Below are 20,783 nucleotides of genomic sequence, written 5' to 3' on the forward strand. Positions count from 1 at the left end.
CAAATATCATACTTTAACCAAGAAACTTTAGGTCATAGAAATAAGCCTGAACCAATATTTTAAGAAGGTTGTTAGCAAAATATCCACTTCTTTAGTCTGGTCTCAACTCTTGATGCAACCAATATCAGAAAGATCTTTCTGGTCTCTGCACATCCTAAAGAGACCCTTCTATTAATTATTTAACGCATACTTAAAATAAAAGTAAGATGACAAAGAGATCTAGTATAGAGTTTAGGGCTTAATTCTAGCAAAAATGAAGGCACATGGTTTTACATACTAGAGAAACAGACTTACCCAGCAGCAAGGTGTCTCACAAACCAAGCCACAACATAGAAGAGTGCAGTTTGGGCAGTGAGGGTGGGATGAAGCCAGGGGAAACCATGGTCCACAAAAGAAATCATGTACAAGTGATATAACACCTGAATTCAATTACTTAAGACCCCACCATCACCATCACGAAAGGGAAATTAGATTTCCTTTGTACAGCTTCAGGAGAGTTTAAATTTACCTGGGGAGTGCCAAAATCAATGTGTAAAATTAATAAAAGGAAACCAATTTTGCTCAACATGAACTACTCGGAGACAACCAGAGTTCCTCAGGAGAGGAATGAGCTGGACTGTTCACCAAATCCAGACACTACTTGGGAAGAGTCTGATCCAGAGAGAACTAGATAGGTAGTTCTCACAATGTTTTACAGATTCGGAGGTGTTCTGCAGCACCTCCCTAAAAGTAACAAATGTAAGTGGGCTCAAGACTCTGATCCCACAGTTCCAATCTTACTTGTTTTTTATTGGAGGTATCATTTGGCAGTTGTTTTTCATATTTATACTAAATTTTTCAGCGAAGTGAAAGGATGAGATCAAAGTTTGTATTCATACATAGAATATACAAGGGGCAATGATTTTTACCATTAAAGATGAAACATTACTAAGACTCGGTATTATAGGAACATTTGAAATTAAATGAGGTCTATTCCAAATCCATCTCCAAATATACCAGTATTTCTAGGATTTCCTGAGTGCACATATCTAAGTGAAACCCTTAAATCTCTCTGAATATCAATTTTCTTATCTATGAAAGAGGAGGATAGAGTGGACCTCCCTACAACTCAAAGGCTCATTAGGAAAACTAAATGAGATGGTGTAAAAACACTTAGTACATTTTCCAGTATTGTATGAGCAAAACCTACAAAAGTACCTCATTGCTCACTTCTTGGTTACTTCTGTTTTTCTAACAGCTTTAGGATCCCAGAATAGAACAGTGCATTTTGTGACTGAATTCATCCTCCTGGGTTTCCATGGTCAAAGGAAGATGCAGATTTTCTTCTTCTCATTAATTCTGGTTCTCTATCTCCTGACCTTGCTGGGGAATGGAGCTATTGTCTACGCAGTGAAATGGGACAGGAGACTCCACACACCAATGTACATCCTCCTGGGAAATTTTGCCTTTTTAGAAATTTGGTATGCTTCCTCCACTGTCCCAAACATGCTGGTCAATATCCTATCTGAGACTAAGACTATCTCCTTCTCTGGCTGCTTCCTCCAATTCTATTTCTTTTTTTCACTGGGTACAACAGAGTGTTTCTTCTTATCAGTTATGGCTTATGATCGGTACCTGGCCATCTGCCGTCCATTACACTACCCATCCATCATGACTAGGAAGTTCTGTGTAACCCTGATCTGTGTGTGCTGGGTGAGTGGATTCCTCTGCTATCCAGTCCCCATCGTCCTCATCTCCCAACTTCCCTTTTGTGGACCTAACATCATTGACCACATCGTGTGTGACCCAGGCCCATTGTTGGCCCTGGCCTGTGTCTCTGCTCCTTCCACTGAGCTTATCTGTTACACCTTCAACTCAATGATTATCTTTGGGCCCTTCCTCTCCATCCTAGGATCTTATACTATGGTACTCAGAGCTGTGCTTCGTGTTCCCTCTGGTACTGGTCGAACTAAAGCTTTCTCTACATGTGGGTCCCATCTAATGGTAGTGTCTCTATTCTATGGAACCCTTATGGTGATGTATGTGAGCCCTACATCAGGGAACCCAGCAGGAATGCAAAAGATCGTCACTTTGGTTTACTCAGCAGGAACTCCATTCCTAAATCCCCTTATCTACAGTCTCCGAAACAAAGACATGAAAAATGCCCTTAAAAAAGTCCTGGGATTAATAACTAGTTAAAGCTGAGACCACTTGGAAATAAATGTTGAATAGGCCACTTTTCTTTTAAGAGGTTAAAGAATTATTTTTATTGTACAGAATAATGGAATTTACTGATCATGTTCATCCACCTTTTACATTTGTTCCCCCTCCCCCATACTTCCCCATCCCTAGCAATCCCTCTTCTACTTTCAGGTCAACTTCTTTTCCCCTATGGTCCTGGGGATTGAATCCGGGGTCTCATACATATGAAAGAGAACAAGCAATACTGCACTTTCTATATTTGGCTTATTTTGCTTAACAAAATGACGTCATCTAGTTCCATTCATTTTGCTGCAAATGACAGTATTTCATATGTGTTTGTGTGTATATACATACATATATGTGCATACATATATACTCACACCATGTATATACACACACACCATATATTCTTTATCCATTCATCTATTGATGAGCACCTAGGCTGATTGCATATCTTAACTATCTTAATAGTGCCACAATAAATACCAATGTATAGGTATCTCTCTTGTATCCTGACTTCATTTTCTTTGGTTATATACTGGGGAATGAGATTGCTAGATCATACAAATGCTCTCTTTTTAGTGTTCTGAGGAAACTCCATACTTTTTTTCCATAGAAGCTGTGGTAATTTACATACTAAGTGTGTCATTTTTTTTAGAGAGAGAGATAGGAGAGAGAGAGAGAGAGAGAGAGAGAGAGAGAGAGAAAGAGAGAATTTTTTAATATTTATTTTTTAGTTTTCGGTGGACACAACATCTTTTTTTTTTTAATGTGGTTCTGAGGATCGAACCCAGTGCCCCGCGCATACCAGGGGAGCGCATTACCGCTTGAGCCACATCCCCAGCCCCTAAGTGTGTCATTTTTGACCTTAGTTACTTATAATAATAGTAGAGAATGGCTTCAGTAAATGTGTTCTGGTTCATACTTATAAGGAGAGGGAAAAACTTATCTTTCACAATCCCTTAGCAGTTCTGTTTCAGCTCATTGGTGATAAATGCTCAATAAAATATTTTTAACATGCATTAACAGACATGGCCTCACTGAGTAATTACATTTTGTTCATATATATATATATATATATATATATATATATATATATATATATAAAATCAACAATACATGTGTTTGTGTACATGTTTACATACATACATCCTTTTTCTATTATGTATATTTTATTTGCTTGTCTTAACCTTAGCTGATGTAAGAAATTAATTGCATGTGTTCTGAAGCCTTGGAAAAGAGTGTAATCTTTTAAATTCATTAAATAAATATTCTTAAAGATAACAGATTGAGAAGCCACAAAAAAAAAAAACTGCTAGGAATGGACATCTTCCCTAGTTTGAAGCTGTCTTTCACACCAAACTTACAGTATTCATCACCCTTTTATGCTTCATGCCTCTATCACTTAGGAATAATTGAAAACTTTCTTTCTGTAACCCAAAGTCCCATTCACTCTTCTCTCCTACTGACCCACAGTGTGAGCCTTACACTTCATGATGATCAGCCCTCTTATTTCACCTCAAACACATTTACTCTCATCTGGAATCTTTATTCATATTGTTTCCTCCAAAGTCAATGTGATAACCTTCATATCTTGTGTAATATGGAATAACAATACCCTCAATATATTTTTATTTGTACAGGATAGGTAATGTGTTCCTCTCAGGAGGCTACAGGGCAAAGTCTTGGTCATAAAAGTATTCAGAGAAAATTAATGAATTTCATATTTATACCCAAAACCTATCCTGAAACAGGAAGGTCATCAGCGGAAGGACCACTCCTCTAAAATGAGAGTTCACCGTTTTAGTTATGACCATTTCACAATGAAATGAGAAATGCAAGGAAACCGGGCCACCAATGCTAAGAGGCGTAATGCTCTTAGTGTATTTCTACCAAGTTTGTATTTCTTGCAAGTTTGGCAACAGTGGTCAGAGGACATGGAGCATTTGGCTGTGACATTTCTTTGAAGTCCAAAGTTTTATCTTAAAAAAAATCATAAATTGTACTTTTTAATCCCTAACATATAAAATTATTTTTCTGAGTAAAATTAGCCCTTCAGAAAGACATTTCATTGGGGACTCTGTATCCTGTGGCACAATAATCCATCCCCTGTTTGAGAAACTTGAGCTTAAGGAGACCACAGCGTGTCTCCCCAAGTTGATGTAGCATGCTATTTTTAATAATCCCCATAGATCAAGTTATTGAAGAATATCAATGAAAGCCCCAGGCAAGAAAGAAGAAAGTCCCTATGGACAACATGGAAAATTACAGGCTCACTGGAAGAGAGACCTGTGAATTCTCAACAGTGGCAAACATGAGGCATAAGTAGGACCAGCACAGAATCTCTACACAGTGAAAAATAGGCCCATAGGATCTTAGGGTACAAGGCAAGTAAAATTAGTCATGCAAGAAGCTCTCACACTGGACCTCCACCTTAAAGCCAGGAAAGGAGAGATCTCTGTGCCCTCCGTGCAGATGTCCTTCAGGATCATCTAGGAAAGATTTGTGGTATTAGGGGAAAATAAAATTCCTCAGAGTGTTTAGATCACCATGGAATTCACGCACTCTAAAAATCAGTGCCCTGAGTGTTCACAAAGTCATTCCAGGTCTTCCCCCTCTTGGGAAATGGCTGAGGCACCCAGAAAGTTTCTAATTTTGTAGAGAAGTTGAGCAAAATGGTATGGAAATAGTTCTATCCACTGAGACTGGAATAATATGGTGTGTTTTGTTTTATTTTGTTTTGTTTTTGTCTACTCTCAGTTCTATCTTCTTTAACCATTCCATTACTCATCTGCACCTGGAAAGAGTGACATTAAAAAAGAAAAGAAAAAGTCAAATTCATGTGTATGAAGGCTAAGATTTCACAGAGTTTAATGATGGATATATTAGGAAATACATCTTAAAGTACATTGAAATTATCTGTGAAATTCATTTATCATGCTTTCCCTGCTACTAAAAGTTTTTCTACAAGTTTGTTTGTTGTTTCTAATATCAGCAAAAGTAGTCTGTACCTGGAACACATAAACTAAGTCCCATGCATTTAGTTTTAGAGTCAAAGTCTATGAATCTAAATTCAGAATCCTTGCTGATGCTGCTACATTCGATGGTAAGTAGCTGCTCTCTGCTCTCTCCTCCGGTTGAGAAATTTCTTGCCTGGGAAGATGGAAAATGTGTACAATTCCTATAGTAGGGAATCATTCTTTCATGGAACCTCACTAAAATGACCTTCAATTAAGGTTTGTTTAGTTCTTAATAATCATCCTAGTTGAAAAATCAAAAGTCATTTATCCTCATCTTTCAGTTTCCTTCTTATCATGGTTTCTGGTCCACCAGATCACAGCCTGCTTTAACATGATCAGCTCAACAGGGAGGTTGTGCTGCTTCTAGATTGGTTTCATAGTTCACTTAATGTACTACTAATTTATTGAGCCTGCAACAGCTGCATAATCATAAATATATTTATTTATTTAATGTGATTTCAATAACAGGAGAGGTTTTTTTTATTTACATTCAATGAGTACTATAAATTTTATATATAGATATGTGTATACACACACACACACACACACACACACACACATAAAGAAGGTTTAAGTCTAACTCATCTCATCAATCAAAAATGTTAACAGTATCTTGTTAAAAATTTTTTGGCTATCACAATATGTTAAAAATACCATTGCACTAATTTCTCTGAGTTGTTTTTGATTCTTAAAAATATATCTTCTTGGGCTGAGGCTGTAGATCAGTGGCAGAGTGCTTGTCTTGCATTTGTGAGGCACTGGGTTCAATCCTCAGCACCACATTAAATAAATAAATAAATATATATATGTCTGTGTGTGTGTGTGTGTGTGTAGTAGAAGTAATAGTAGTTGTAAATGGACAGCATGCCTTTGTTGTAGATCTATAGATAGATAGATATCTTCTTTGGTAATGATCTCCTAAGGAAACAAGGAAAATTTTTAGAATGTGAGGAAATTAATTTTTGAAATAACATGTTTGTCTTGTACTTTGTTACTCTGAATATTGAGGGTTTTTTTTAAATGAACTAAAACAAAATTTCCCAAATAATGTATTTTAAGGGAAAATTCTGGCAGCATTAATAGAAAAAGCTTTAAAAGAGAAACTCTTTTGTTATTGTAAATTTTTTTCTCCAGTACCTCTCACGTTACATTTGTCTTCCAATGAAATGCCTCTCTTTAAATGTGTATGAATTATGATTAATTACCATGTGAAATTAATCATCAGGGAATGACTAATAATGACTTTTCTTTGCTAAAAGAAAATGATTAATTACCTAATTCTAAATGAGCTACAGCACCATATAAATCTCTTTAATTGGGTAAAACAAAATATATTTTTAAAATTCCATGTGTATATCCTCATTGGTTTTCTTCTAGTATTTTAAAAAACTGATTGAAGATGAATTTTCCTAATGGAAATAGCTCCAGAAAAAATCTGAAATAATGTCAAAGCACAAGCCACTATAATTTGTAAAATTCAAATCTTTTGAAAATGATGGCATAAACTGTATGCAGTGACATACCTATAATCCCAGTGACTTGGGAGGCTGAGGCAGGAGGATCACAAGTTCAAGGCCAGCCTGGCAACTGAGCAAGACCTTGTCTCAAAATAGAAATTTTTAAAAAGGGCATGAAAATGTAGCTCAGTGGTGGATCACCCTTGATTTCAGTCTCTAGAACAAAAAAAAAAAAAAAAAGAAAAGAAAGAAGAAATGATGGCATACATGAATACATGTCCTCATATTTTGAAGTGAATAGCACTATATAATTGTCGTGTATGAGCAGCTTTCAATGAAAAACAAATTACATATAAAACAAATCATTTTTGCCTCTATTTCAAATTTTCTGTCTCCTGCCCACTCTCGCACTGGGGATGAAAACCATGGCCTAGCACATGATAGAGCAGGCACTCTACCACTGAGCTAAGGAGGATGAAATTTAACTGAGTTTTATCTAGTGCCACTGCAAATTCAAACAACCTAGAATTTATGGGAAAAAAAAATAATGAGGCCAAAGGGCACATTCAGAATAGGGCAGGATTTGTTTGAGACTTGTTTTAGAATAGCCAGTACATTTGCCTGCATGAGTCAAACTCCCTGTCTCAAGAAAAGCTTCAAGACATTTCAGCAGCAAAGTAAATCATTATTATCTGTCTATTTTCTCTCCAGAGTCAGGGAATCATGAATAAGTCAGAGAGAGCTACAGTGGCACATTTTGTCTTATTGGGCTTTCCTGGTCCCTGGAAAATGCAGATCACCCTTTTCTCAGTGATTTTCTTGGTCTACATGTTGACTCTGACTGGGAACCTGGCCATCATTTGTGCAGTGTGGTGGGACCACCGACTCCATACTCCTATGTACATACTCCTAGCCAACTTCTCCTTCCTGGAAATCTGGTATGTGACTTGTACAGTACCCAACATGCTGGTCAACTTTCTTTGGAAAACTAAGACCATATCCTTCTCTGGCTGCTTCACTCAGTTCTACTTCTTCTTTTCCCTGGGCACAACTGAATGCTTCTTCCTCTGCATCATGGCTTATGATCGGTATCTGGCCATCTGCCACCCACTGCACTATCCCTCCATCATGACTGGCCAGCTCTGTGGTATTTTGGTGTCACTTTGTTGGTTCATTGGTTTCCTTGCATATTCTATTCCCATTTTCTTCATTTCTCAACTTCCTTTCTGTGGTGCCAACATCATTGATCACTTTCTGTGTGATGTGGAACCTCTGATGCAATTGTCCTGTGATCCAACACCCATTGTAGGCCATGTATTTCATTCTATGAGTTGTTTCATCATCATTCTCACCATTTTGTATATCCTTGGATCCTACACCCTGGTCCTCAGAGCTGTGCTGCAGGTTCCCTCTTCAGCTGGACGACAAAAGGCCTTCTCTACCTGTGGATCTCACTTGGTTGTGGTGTCTCTGTTCTATGGAACTATAATGGTGATGTATGTGAGTCCCACATCTGACAACTCATTTGCTATTCATAAGATCATCACACTGATATACTCTGTGGGGACACCAGTCTTAAACCCTTTCATCTACAGCCTACGCAACAAGGACATGAAATGTGCCCTCCATCATGTCATCTGTGGTATGAAAATTATCCACAGCTCATGAATAGGGTTTGAATAACTCAGTGACACTCTTTGCACAAGTTGAAGGCTAATTATAGCCATCATAGTCCTTTTGTGTAAATCAAATTCACTATCTAATCATATTTTGATGAGCTTCCTGTTTCAGAAATGTGTTTTCAGGATCTCACACCAGGCAGAATAGCAGTCATCAAGAATACAAACAATTGAGGAATTTGGAGCCCGACCCCACCGACTGTAGATCATAGCCAACTTTTTCTTCTATCAGACGGCGCGTCTCTGATTTGATATCAAGCTCCTTGATCCATTTTGAATTCACTTTTGTGCATGGCGAGAGAAAGGGATTCAGTTTCATTTTGTTGCCTATGGATTTCCAGTTTTCCCAGCACCATTTGTTGAAGATGCTATCCTTCCTCCATTGCATGCTTTTAGCCCCTTTATCAAATATAAGACAGTTGTAGTTTTGTGGATTGGTTTCTATGTCCTCTATTCTGTACCATTGGTCCACCCGCCTGTTTTGGTACCAGTACCATGCTGTTTTTGTTACTATTGCTCTGTAGTATAGTTTGAAGTCTGGTATCGCTATACCGCCTGATTCACACTTCCTGCTTAGCATTGTTTTTGCTATTCTGGGTCTTTTATTTTTCCATATGAATTTCATGATTGCTTTCTCTATTTCTACAAGAAATGCCGTTGGGATTTTGATTGGCATTGCATTAAACCTATAGAGAACTTTTGGTAATATCGCCATTTTGATGATGTTAGTTCTGCCTGTCCATGAACAGGGTATATTTTTCCATCTTCTGAGATCTTCTTCTATTTCTCTCTTTAGGGTTCTGTAGTTTTCATTGTATAAGTCTTTCACCTCTTTTGTTAGGTTGATTCCCAAGTATTTTATTTTTTTTGAAGATATTTTGAATGGAGTGGTTGTGGGGTCGGGCTCCAAATTCCTCAATAGGACACCCATAGCACAAAAGTTAATAACTAGAATCAACAAATGGGACTTACTCAAACTAAAAAGGTTTTTCTCAGCAAAAGAAACAATAAGAGAGGTAAATAGGGAGCCTACACCCTGGGAACAAATCTTTACTCCTCACACTTCAGATAGAGCCCTAATATCCAGAGTATACAAAGAACTCAAAAAATTAGACAATAAGAGAACAAACAACCCAATCAACAAATGGGCCAAGGACCTGAACAGACACTTCTCAGAGGAGGACATACAGTCAATCAACAAGTACATGAAAAAATGCTCACCATCTCTAGCTGTCAGAGAAATGCAAATCAAAACCACCCTAAGATACCATCTCACTCCAGTAAGATTGGCAGCCATTATGAAGTCAAACAACAACAAGTGCTGGCGAGGATGTGGGGAAAAGGGTACACTTCTTCATTGCTGGTGGGACTGCAAATTGGTGCAGCCAATTTGGAAAGCAGTATGGAGATTTCTTGGAAAGCTGGGAATGGAGCCACCATTTGACCCAGCTATTCCCCTTCTTGGTCTATTCCCTAAAGACCTAAAAAGAGCATGCTACAGGGACACTGCTACATCGATGTTCATAGCAGCACAGTTCACAATAGCAAGACTGTGGAACCAACCTAGATGCCCTTCAATAGACGAATGGATAAAAAAAATGTGGCATTTATACACAATGGAGTATTACTCTGCATTAAAAAATGACAAAATCATAGAATTTACAGGGAAATGGATGGCATTAGAGCAGATTATGCTAAGTGAAGCTAGCCAATCCCTAAAAAACAAATGCCACATGTCTTCTTTGATATAAGGAGAGTAACTAAGATCAGAGTAGGGACGAAGAGCAGGAAAAGAAGATTAACATTTAACAGGGATGAGAGGTGGGAGGGAAAGGGAGAGAGAAGGGAAATTGCATGGTAATGGAAGGAGACCCTCAGGGTTATACAGTGGAGGGGGTAGAGAGAGAGGAGGGGAGGGGAGGGGAGAGGTGGGGAGGGGGGAGGGGGGAGGATGGGAAAGGCAGCACAACAGACACTAGTATGGCAATATGTAAATCAATGGATGTGTAACTGATGTGATTCTGCAATCTGTGTATGGGGTGAAGGTGGGAGTTCATAACCCACTTGAATCAAAGTGTGGAATATGATATGTCAAGAAATGTGTAATGTTTTGAACAACCCACAATAAAAAAAAAAAAAGAATACAAACAATAAGAAATGCCGGAGAGGTTTGGGGAAAAAGGATCACTTTTACACCACTGGTGGGACACCAGTATAAATTAGTACAGCCACTATGGAAATCAGTATGGAGGTTCCTCAAGAGACTAGGCATGGAATAACCATATGACCCACCTATGCTACTCCTCAGTATTTATCCTAAAGAATTAAAGTCACCATACTATGGTGATACAAGCACACCCATGTTTATAGCAGCATAATTCACACTAGCTAAACTATGGAACAATGCAAGTGTTCATCAACAGAATGGTAAAGAAAACGTGGTATATATACACAATGGAGTTTAATTCAGCCATAAATAAAAATGAAATTATGTCACTTGCAGGACAATGGATGGAATTCGAGAATATTATATTAAGCAAAATAAGCCAAACTCAGAAGGTCAAGAGTCACAGTTTTACATGTGGAAGTCAGGAAGGAAAAAGGAAAATAAAGGTGAAGCAGAGTGGGAGGGCTAATGAAAATTGAAGAGAGTTCAGTAGAGTAGAGGAAAGGTATGGGGGAGGGAGGGAGGGATCTAAAGGGGAAATACTGGGCAATGACATTGACCAATTATATTGTATATTTTATACATATACAAACATAAAACAAAACACCCCACCATTATGTACAATTATAATGCATCAGCAAAAAAAAAAATGTGTTCCAGGGGGAAAAGATGAGCTCCAAACCTACAGAAAAAAAATAACTTTTAAAAAATCTTAATTTCTACTTCCAGAAAGATACTCTGTCCACATAACTTTTTAAAGAGATAAATCAGTTATTTGTTTACAGATTGTCTACTGATTCTGTAATAAAACACATAACAACATGCCTGTTGTCCTGGATTCTTTTTTTTTTTTTTGGCAGGGGGGAGGAGCAGGGTTACTGGGGATTGAACTCAGGAGCACTTTACCACTGAGTCACATCCCCAGTCCTCTTCTTTTCTTTTTTATTTTGAGACAGGGTCCCCCTAAATTGCTGAGGCTGACATCGAACTTGCAATCCTCCTGCCTTTGTTTCCCAAACCACTGGAATTACAGATGTGCACCACCACACCCAGCTGTCCTGAATTTTTGACAACACATCATTGTTGGATTCACTAAGTGTGACTCCAACTTCACAATTATTAGTTCATAATCCTTATCAACTGTGTATTAGGGGAGGCTGGAAATCAGGCTGAATCCATGAGTGAGGATAACTTCAGTGAGAGTTATAGTTAGGAAATTCCTCTCAGTGAAGTGACAGGCACATCAAAAGGACCACTCGGAGGATTTGGCCTTGTCCCCTGGAGTTGATAGACACTGGACTGTCCCTGATTCATATCTGAAAAAAAAAGTGCTGATTGTGAAAGAGTTGGCTCTGAAAGCAGAGCTGGAGTGATGCACACAGCAAGAGCAAACTCTATTTCCATGATATATAGAATGCCCTTATCTGACCTCATTAGACCCCATGGAAGATAACTTGGGCCATTTTGAAAGGGATTCCACCCAAAAGTACCACTCAGAGAAGTAAAGCAATTCCAAAAGTGAGTCCACAGGGAGTAAGTAGGTCACCAGAAAACAGGATGAAAGAAGTTTGTAAGTAGCAAGTCAGTGAAAAAACACTGGGGAGCCCCCCTACCCACACAAACATGTGTGTGTGTGTGTGTGTGTGTGTGTATCCATACCTACACCAGTCAAGGAATAGCCTTTTGGCCTTGACTTCTCAACTTCTCCCCAACCTTGAACTTAGAGTAACTGGAAGCATCATAGTAATATAGGGAGAAAGAATAAAAGATCAGAGGGAACAAAATAAACTAAGCTTGGATTAAACCCAATCTGGAGAAGTTTTAACTTGAATTTAAAATTAAAATTCTTATTTTAGACTGTACTGGACTTTACAATATCTGGATGAGAAGATCATGTATTAGTACTAAACAAAATCATAAGAACTATTATACTGGCCCAAGGCATTAGCCATAGGTGGAGTTAAATAGATCATCAGAAAGTGTTTAAAATAGACATGGTGGGAAGAAAAATAAAGTTCCTTTAAGTTTATACCCTAAGTTTAAATTGTGCAATAAGACAGTTAACAGATATAAATGTTGAAACTTTGCCATAGCCTAGAAGAAAGAAAAGCTCTTGCCTGACAGACTAAGAAGTATCTCCTTGAAAATCCCCCTGGGTGATTAGGAACACTATGCTTCAGGATGGGCAGAGGGGCCTAAAAAAGGTGGGAAACAGAATCAGAAAATCTGCTTAGTATCGCCCATGTCCCATACTAGCGATGGAATTGGGATCACTCTGAATGGTTTGGGCTGGCAGCGAAAAGACCACATGGACAAGGAAGCAATTTTTCACAAAGCGGAGGTTGCTGTCGGCTCTGTGACCCCAAGGTCCTCTTATGTTAGAGTCTGTAAACAAGTCAGGATGGCGCCTGGCACTTTGCCAGAGAAATGTTAGGGTCTGTAAACAAGTCTGGATGGCGCCTGGCATTTTGCCAGAGGGAGTGGTTTGTGAAATAACGCCAGCGAGCCATTAAGTGTGGAGATTCCTTATTGGTTGACTGCTGTATAGAGTTTATGTTAATTAGATAAGCTGTGTAGAATGTATAAATACCCCTCCTGTCCTACAATAAAGGCTCCCACTCCTGCTGTATCAATCTACACAAGTTGTTCGTCACCCCGCCCCCCGCCCCGGTTATTTTGCTGCAGCCGGACTGCAGCACTCTTCCACACTGGAAGGCAAGAGAGTGAGTGCACCTGGAACCCCTTTATTTATAGCGAAAAGGCATTTTATATAATATTCTAACCAAATAAGTCAGGAGATAAGGTTTCAAAAGGTGTTGCCCAATCCCATTGGGTAACGCTCAAGTCCTGAGCTGAAGCACTTCATTGAGAGCGGAGGTAAAGGCCACTTGCTTTGCACAGCGCGTGGGTAGCTTCCGCAGTCCTGCTGGGCAAAATAACCGGGAGGTGACAAGCAACTTGTGAAGGTTGAAGTGGGAACTGCTTTATTGCAGAACAGCAGAAGTATATATATCTAACTGATTACATACAGCTTGACTCAATCAGCATCATCCAATCATAGCATTGCTCCCCTACAGATACAGCAATCAGCCAATAAGGAGTCCCCACCATCTTGATGGCTTGGTGGCGTTGCCTCACAAACCACTCCTCCTGGCAAACTGCCAGGCGCCATCTTGACTTGATCGCGGCCTCCAACAGGTAGCAATGCCAGTCCAACATCCCCTTTATTCAAGGCTGAGAGGGGATACTTAGCTCATGGGCAGGGCGGCATCCCACAGCTTAGGATGGTGCCAAAGACAAACTTGAACTGCCCATCTCAATTTTTCCTAAACCAGCCCTAATAGTTCAGTAATCCAGCTGAATTCATTAGCTCAGAGGGATAGAAAATGTTTTTTATAAAACTCAATGACTCACAGCATCCTATTGCTGCAACTTACTAGATGTTGAATTTGTAATTGTGTCTGGCAAACACTTGCTCTTTCATTAATATTCAACACAGAATCACTTCTGGAAAGCCTTTTTCACATCACCAAACTGTTCCATGTGTCATCTAGGTGTCATAAGAGACTTAAGCGTGTCTTATGTGTCTGTGTCTCTTTCCTTAGACTATAAACCATTTGAAGAAAAAGACAGTATCTTATTTTTTAGTCCAAACAATAGCAAAGTGCTTGACTCAGAATAACATGGGAAAGGAACAGTTTGTAAAACTGTGTCAGTGGGCCAGTTCTTGAACCAATACTCCCAGGAAGTAAATATGGATTCGTCATAAAATCATTAACTGTTTAGATTTTAGTACTTATGAAACATACGTTTTAAATCCACACATGAATATGAATCTTTACTGCAAAATAATGCATGCTTATCATAAAATTTTCAAACAACACAGATAGTATAAAATTAAAGGCAAAAGTACTCACCCTCCCTCCACAATCCCTCTGCCCACAAGTAACAGAATTAATACTGATGTAAATTACTATGCATATATATGCATGTAAATGCATAACCACATATGGTTTTAGTAGAACCAATTGAACTAATTCAGAATTCTATATCATCAGAATACCCACTCTTGGAAATATTTGGTCTCCTACTCTTCTCCAATCTGAAATTCTTTCTAATCCAAGGGAATGCAATCCTGGTCTCATAACATTTGCCACTGCTGCCTGCTGGAAGTTAGTTCTCTTAACTTTTATGAGTCATTAATATAAGCTACCTGATTTTCTTATCCCCCACTACTCATTAAAGGAGTCCATCCTCTGTTTTGTGTGTGGAGCCTTGCAACTTAAAATACTAGAGCTTCATCTGGAAATTAGTCAAAAATTCCAAATCTCAGGTAATACTCCAGAGTTTTGGAATAAGAATCTGCAACATAACACAATCCTCCAGGTGATTCATATGCAAATTAAAGTAGGAGAACCACTTGTCACTTGGAGAAGTACAAAAAACACTGATACCTGGGCTCACATGAGAGATTCCGATTTGTCTACCATAAATCCTGGATATCAAGAGTTTTCCCCAGTGGTGCTAAGATGAGAAGACAAGGCTGAAAATCACTGATCTAGATGATTGCTACTTAATAGCCTGTGAACTAGCAAAGTCAACATTACCTAAAAGCTTGTCAAAAAATTAGACTCTCATGTCTCAACTAAGACGTCCTGTAAGTGTGAAGAGTGTCACTGAATATCAATTTCACATACAATCTCAACTTCTATGAGATAGATCAACATTTTCAGATTCCACATGAGTAAGATCATAGAGTACTTGTGTTTCTGTCCCTATTTCACTTAATACAATGATCTCTAGTTCTATCGATGTTGTTGCCAATGGACTTAATCTTCAAGTAACTAAGAGAATATAGAGTTCTGTTTAAGTTGAAGTATTTTAAGCTAGAGAGGAAAGGTTTTCTCACAAACATCTCAGTATTAGAACTGTAGTCATACATAAAACTACCATTGATCCCCTGGAAAGTGATTCCTTAATGAAATTCAATCTCTTTCCAATAGAAATCCTCCTAAAATTTATCTGGTATTTCCCCTGGATCTTCTCTTTCCTTAACGCTAGCCTATATACTAGAGTTAATATAGAGAGAAACAAGGCAAGTCCCAAAGGTTAGAAATAGAATGCACTCCAGGGGAAGAAGGAAAGCCTCAGAGATCACTTGGGGAGGTACCCAGGGGTGTTTTACAGTAATTCCTGAAATGAAACAGATTTAATATCTTTCACATGTCAAATGATTCTGCAGACTCCTAGAAAACAAGTCTCTGGAGCCTCCAGAAATGAAGTGCAATGAACCACATACAATGCCTGGTGTTACCTGGACTTTTTCTCATAGAGCCAGGGAGGAGATGCTTGATGCTGAGGTGATGTTCAAATCCACCATACCCACCCCTCTCTCCAAGCTAATCCAGGAAAGCCGTCTGCATGTGTGAGAGAAAAAGACTGAGGGTCCCTATTACAACCCCTTCTGTAGTGCATTACAGAGTGCCTTTTACTTTATCAGTCTGGAGAAGTTCAAAGGAGGTAATGTAATAGTGTAATATAAAAGTTCCGTATGTGAATACAGGACACACACTCATTGAATGAAAAATTACACCCCATGGCTGAGTCACACTTGTAAAATGAGGAGTTAGAACGGATCATTATACAGTTTCTTTCAATTCTATGATTTCATAGCTAAGATTATAAGAGATAATCTTTCAGAAAACAATCTCATTTTTCAGGAATAATCAAGTGACATGTTTCTTCTCTCAGGCTACCTATGAAGAGAACATACTAAGTGAAGGTCATTTGGAAGGAGGCTATCTAAGTAAGCTACCATACTTGCAGTAGGTGGACTGGTGGGTTGATAAATTCATTGTTTGTTTTCTTGCACTGGAGAGGAAAATATTTTTTTTAAAAAAACTGTTTCCCTAGGATTGTAGGCCAGATAATGATTTATGAATCTCAAAAACATGAGAAACATTACGTTTATGGCATAAAAATGATGAAGATTTTAGTCTACTAACCTCACTGTTTCCAGAAAGTAATTTTGGTAATTTTAGAGTATGGGATTATGTAGAAGTTTGTTGAGTCAGTTCATTATAATCAATGTGAAAACTCTGGAATTGATTACTCAGGCTTTTCCTTTAAACTCTCCTCCTCTTTGATTATTTCATTAAGTAGCTACACTTTTCCCAGAGATGTGAGGAAAAAGAATAATAACGTTGCTGCTGATAAATCTCTTACAAGGTGTGGTGGTAGAAAAGATGAAATGTGGTGTGAAGTTGTCAGTGTACAAGGGACGGCATCCTGAACTGTTAGTCACATTAAGCAGGCACAGTCCATTTCTCAGAACAAATGACAGGAGTCTCAGACCTCATAATTCTCATTTACGGTTTAAATCTATGAGCCTGGACTGGTCCCTGACCTCAAGCAGAAAAAATGAATCACCTGTTGAGCAGCTAAGTCAAGGAATATGTTAAACAAATGTATTTGAATTCACCAATAATTGGAAAGCTGGACAACATTAGAGCTTGGATGCTCAAAACTTCCATTTTTGTGCTTCCTTTAAAACTATGAACAAGGGACTAGTGATATTGAAGTGGATCATATATGAGCCTTCCTTCAAATTCTGTGTTTTTTAATTGTCTTTCAAATTCTTTTCTCTTGCATTCCTGGAAAAGTTACTGACCTCCAATACACAAGACAAGAAATCTGAAATTAACAAAAGCTCAATATTGAAACTACCATATTTTTAAAAACTCTTAATGGGTTCATTTTAAATACTAACCAGTTACAAGATTGGTTTAAACATAAGTATTTATAAATTTTACTTGTTCAATTCTTAAATACATAAGTCCTTTGCTATCCAAGTATTTCAAAATGTCCCTTTTCTTTCTTTCAGTAAAATTAATTCCAACAGATAAAATTGTAGCTAAAACCCCATTGATCTCAGATTCTTTTAGGAAAAAAAAAAAAACTTTATTTTTATCATCCAGAAAGCTTACTAAATAAACTAAACCCTTGTATCAACAACATAATTTCCTTTGTTACATCTAGGTGGGATTTGAAAATGATAAGTAAGATAGTCTTGTTTTTTTGGTTTGTTTTCTTTTTTGTTGTTGTTTTTGTTTTTGTTTTGCATAGTGTGTATAAAAAAACACTTAACCTCTATGTGCCTTGGTTTTCTCATCGTTAAATGAGGATAAGAATATTACTTTTTTCATAGGCTTGTTGTGAGGATTAAATGAAAAAAAAAACATTAAAATGAACATATAATAGGTAAAGATATTTGAAAAACAATACTTATTCTTTGAAGTAAAGATATTTGATAGAATAAGGATTTTTTTAGGTGTTATTCAACTGGCCAAAGTGAAATTTAAAAATAAAACCCTTAAAGGAAAATTTAAGAGCAGCTCTCAGTGGTGGATATAATAATGTCTATGACAATTCAGTTGGTTAGACTGTTCTGAAAGGCCAATGTCCTATTGTGAGTTTTATTTCCATGTGGTGGTGTACTGATTTCTTGTTACCAAAGGTCTAGTTTGGGCTGGATAAGATAAAATGGATGATTTTGTGCATGAGGACTCATAATCAACATTGGAAAAACAAATCAAAAGCTGAAAAGCTCTTGTTAAAACTCCAAGGGGGAATAAAAAGAAATCTATCTAATTGTACCACTGGTATATAAAATCCTAGTTGCATTGGATTATAGAGAAATAATACTGAGATTTATAACCAAATTTCAAGTATGATAGGATTTGTTTCCAGTTGGTCTCAGAATATTCATATAGTTTCCTGTAAGCTCAAGTTTCCTCCTCAGTAAAGAGATTTTAAGTCCGAGAGACAGGTTGAAAGCAAGGACATTTGGATTAAACTCATGTCTTTCTTCTTCATAGATTTAGGTCCCATGAACAGATCAGCATCACATACTGTGACCGAGTTTGTTCTCCTGGGATTTCCTGGTTGCTGGAAGATACAAATTTTCCTCTTTTCGTTGTTTTTGATGATATATATCTTGACTTTGCTGGGAAATGGCGCCATCATCTGTGCAGTTAGATGTGACCCACGGCTACACACCCCGATGTACTTTCTGCTGGGAAATTTTGCCTTCCTTGAGATCTGGTATGTTTCTTCCACTGTTCCTAACATGCTAGCCAACATTCTCTCCAAGACCAAGGCCATCTCATTTTCTGGGTGCTTCCTCCAGTTCTATTTCTTCTTTTCACTGGGCACCACTGAATGTCTCTTCCTGGCAGTCATGGCTTATGACCGATACTTGGCCATCTGCAGTCCACTGCACTACCCTACCATCATGACTGGAAGGCTCTGTAGCACACTGGTATCCTTATGTTGGCTCATTGGATTTCTTGGATATCCAGTCCCCATTTTCTTCATCTCCCAACTCCCTTTCTGTGGCTCTAATATCATTGATCACTTCCTGTGTGACATGGACCCATTGATGACTTTGTCCTGTGCCCCAGCTACCATTACTGAAACTATTTTTTATGCTCAGAGTTCCCTTGTCCTCTTTCTTACTATTATGTACATTTTTCGATCCTATACTCTGTTGCTCAGAGCTGTTTTTCAGGTCCCTTCTGCAGCTGGCCAACGAAAAGCCTTCTCTACTTGTGGTTCTCATTTAGTTGTGGTGTCTCTTTTCTATGGGACAGTCATGGTAATGTATGTGAGCCCCACATATGGCATCCCAACTTTGATGCAGAAGATTGTCACATTAGTATATTCAGTAATGACTCCCCTTTTTAATCCTTTGATCTATAGTCTTCGTAATAAGGACATGAAACTTGCCCTAAGAAATGTCTTGTTTGGAATGAGAATTGGTAAAAACTTATGAGTCAAGAATGCATAACCCAAGTTATAATGAAGAGCGAGGTGGAGGTGTATTAGTTCTTTCAGTGCCACCTGGTCCTCAGTTTAAGTAGTCAGAGATCATATATTTCACCTGGAATTGTGCCCAGTATAAATATATTTTTGGTACTGACTACTTAAACCTTACTGCACCAGTCTTCAACACCTAATGAAATTTGTTCAAGCCTGTCCTGATTGGAAAGATCAGACAGGATTGCTGAATAAGATAAAATGGATGATTTTGTGCATGAGGACTCAATTATAATTAACATTGAAAAAACAAATCAAAAGCTGAAAAGCTCTTGTTAAAACTCCAAGGGGGAATAAAAAGAAATCTATCTAATTGTACCACTGGTATATAAAATCCTAGTTGCGTTGGATTATAGAGAAATAATACTGAGATTTATAACTACAATAATTTCAAGTATGATAGGATTTGTTTCCAGTTGGAAACAAATGTGAGATGCTCTCCTACTAATATGGCTGATGGTTTATCATTGTATATCTTATTCTTCCCTGCAACAAGACAATAAAACAATGCTGTTCAACTATAGATGCATTCCTGATAGTCTCTGCATGGTAGGAACCAGCAGTACTACAATAGAAAGCATACTGTAAGACTTAAAAAGAATTTTTTGAGGCGCTGGGGATATAGTTTAGTGATAGCTTGCTTAGCTTGCATGAGGTCCTGGGTTCAAACCCCAACACCACCCCAAAAAATTAAAAGTGCTTTTTTAATCTCTTTTCATTTAAATTTATTTTTTAACTGATACAGAAAAATAAAAGTTGTAGTAACATGTGATGTTTCAATATGTGTATACATTACATGTTTTAAATCAGCATAAATGGGTAAGCATATCTGTTCAAACATTCGTTATTTCTTGATGAAAATTTTAATACACTTTCTTCTAGCTTTTTGAAATGTACACTTCATTACTTTTATTTATAGTTACCCTACTGTGCAATAGCACACCAGAACTTCTGGCCCCTTTCTAACTATAACTGGATATTTTATCTCAATTTTTTTTTACAAAATAATAGATGGTGGATGTAACAAATAGAAGCAATTTGGAAGTATATAACATGACAGGTTTCATATATCCATTTACATGATGGATTTTCCATTTTCACCCTCAGTCCTACCAATCCTATCTCCGCTCCTCAGAGTCAATGTGTCTAACCTCCTCTGACATTCCACACCTTTCTTAACATGGCCCCGCTAAACCTAGCTTCTTTCTTTTCCATTACTTCCCAGTATGAACCCTTAGCTCTTGTCAGGCCATTCACTTTATTCCACTCCCTATCACCTGTGCTTCTTTCTTAGACTGTTCTTTCAACCTGGAAGGCCACTTGTCATCTTATTCCATGCGACTTGAGAAAAATAATTAAAACTTATATTCTTAAATTCTTATTCGGTAAAATGAGTATAAAG

General features: G+C 37.8%; 3 protein-coding genes across 3 annotated transcripts; all 3 read left to right on the forward strand.

Moving 5' to 3' along the window:
- The first annotated feature begins 897 nt into the window (after positions 1–897).
- Positions 898–2,178, forward strand: LOC124104015 (olfactory receptor 11H6). The gene is made up of 2 exons (XM_046460696.1): positions 898–937; positions 1,169–2,178. Exons 1-2 carry the CDS (start codon positions 898–900, stop codon positions 2,176–2,178), a joined length of 1,050 nt encoding a protein of 349 aa, XP_046316652.1.
- A 5,197-nt stretch (positions 2,179–7,375) lies between these two features.
- Positions 7,376–8,326, forward strand: LOC124104562 (olfactory receptor 11H7-like). The gene has a single exon (XM_046461570.1). The coding sequence runs from the start codon at positions 7,382–7,384 to the stop codon at positions 8,324–8,326; it is 945 nt and encodes a 314-aa protein (XP_046317526.1). The 5' UTR covers positions 7,376–7,381.
- A 10,036-nt stretch (positions 8,327–18,362) lies between these two features.
- LOC124104565 (olfactory receptor 11H4) lies at positions 18,363–19,337 on the forward strand. Its single transcript, XM_046461584.1, has one exon. It carries the CDS (start codon positions 18,363–18,365, stop codon positions 19,335–19,337), a length of 975 nt encoding a protein of 324 aa, XP_046317540.1.
- Positions 19,338–20,783: the final 1,446 nt, after the last annotated feature.

This window comes from Marmota monax, unplaced genomic scaffold (genome assembly GCF_021218885.2).
Source record: "Marmota monax isolate L192 unplaced genomic scaffold, Marmota_monax_Labrador192_F-V1.1 WCK01_AAM20220418_F8-fsc00001, whole genome shotgun sequence".
NCBI classification, from domain to species: Eukaryota; Metazoa; Chordata; class Mammalia; order Rodentia; family Sciuridae; genus Marmota; species Marmota monax.

Coding starts and splice junctions, on each gene's coding strand:
- LOC124104015 (XM_046460696.1), top strand. CDS start 898: ATGATTTTTACCATTAAAGATGAAACATTACTAAGACTCG. Junction 938..1,168: donor TGAAACATTACTAAGACTCG/GTATTATAGGAA, acceptor TACATTTTCCAG/TATTGTATGAGCAAAACCTA.
- LOC124104562 (XM_046461570.1), top strand. CDS start 7,382: ATGAATAAGTCAGAGAGAGCTACAGTGGCACATTTTGTCTTATTGGGC.
- LOC124104565 (XM_046461584.1), top strand. CDS start 18,363: ATGTCTTTCTTCTTCATAGATTTAGGTCCCATGAACAGATCAGCATCA.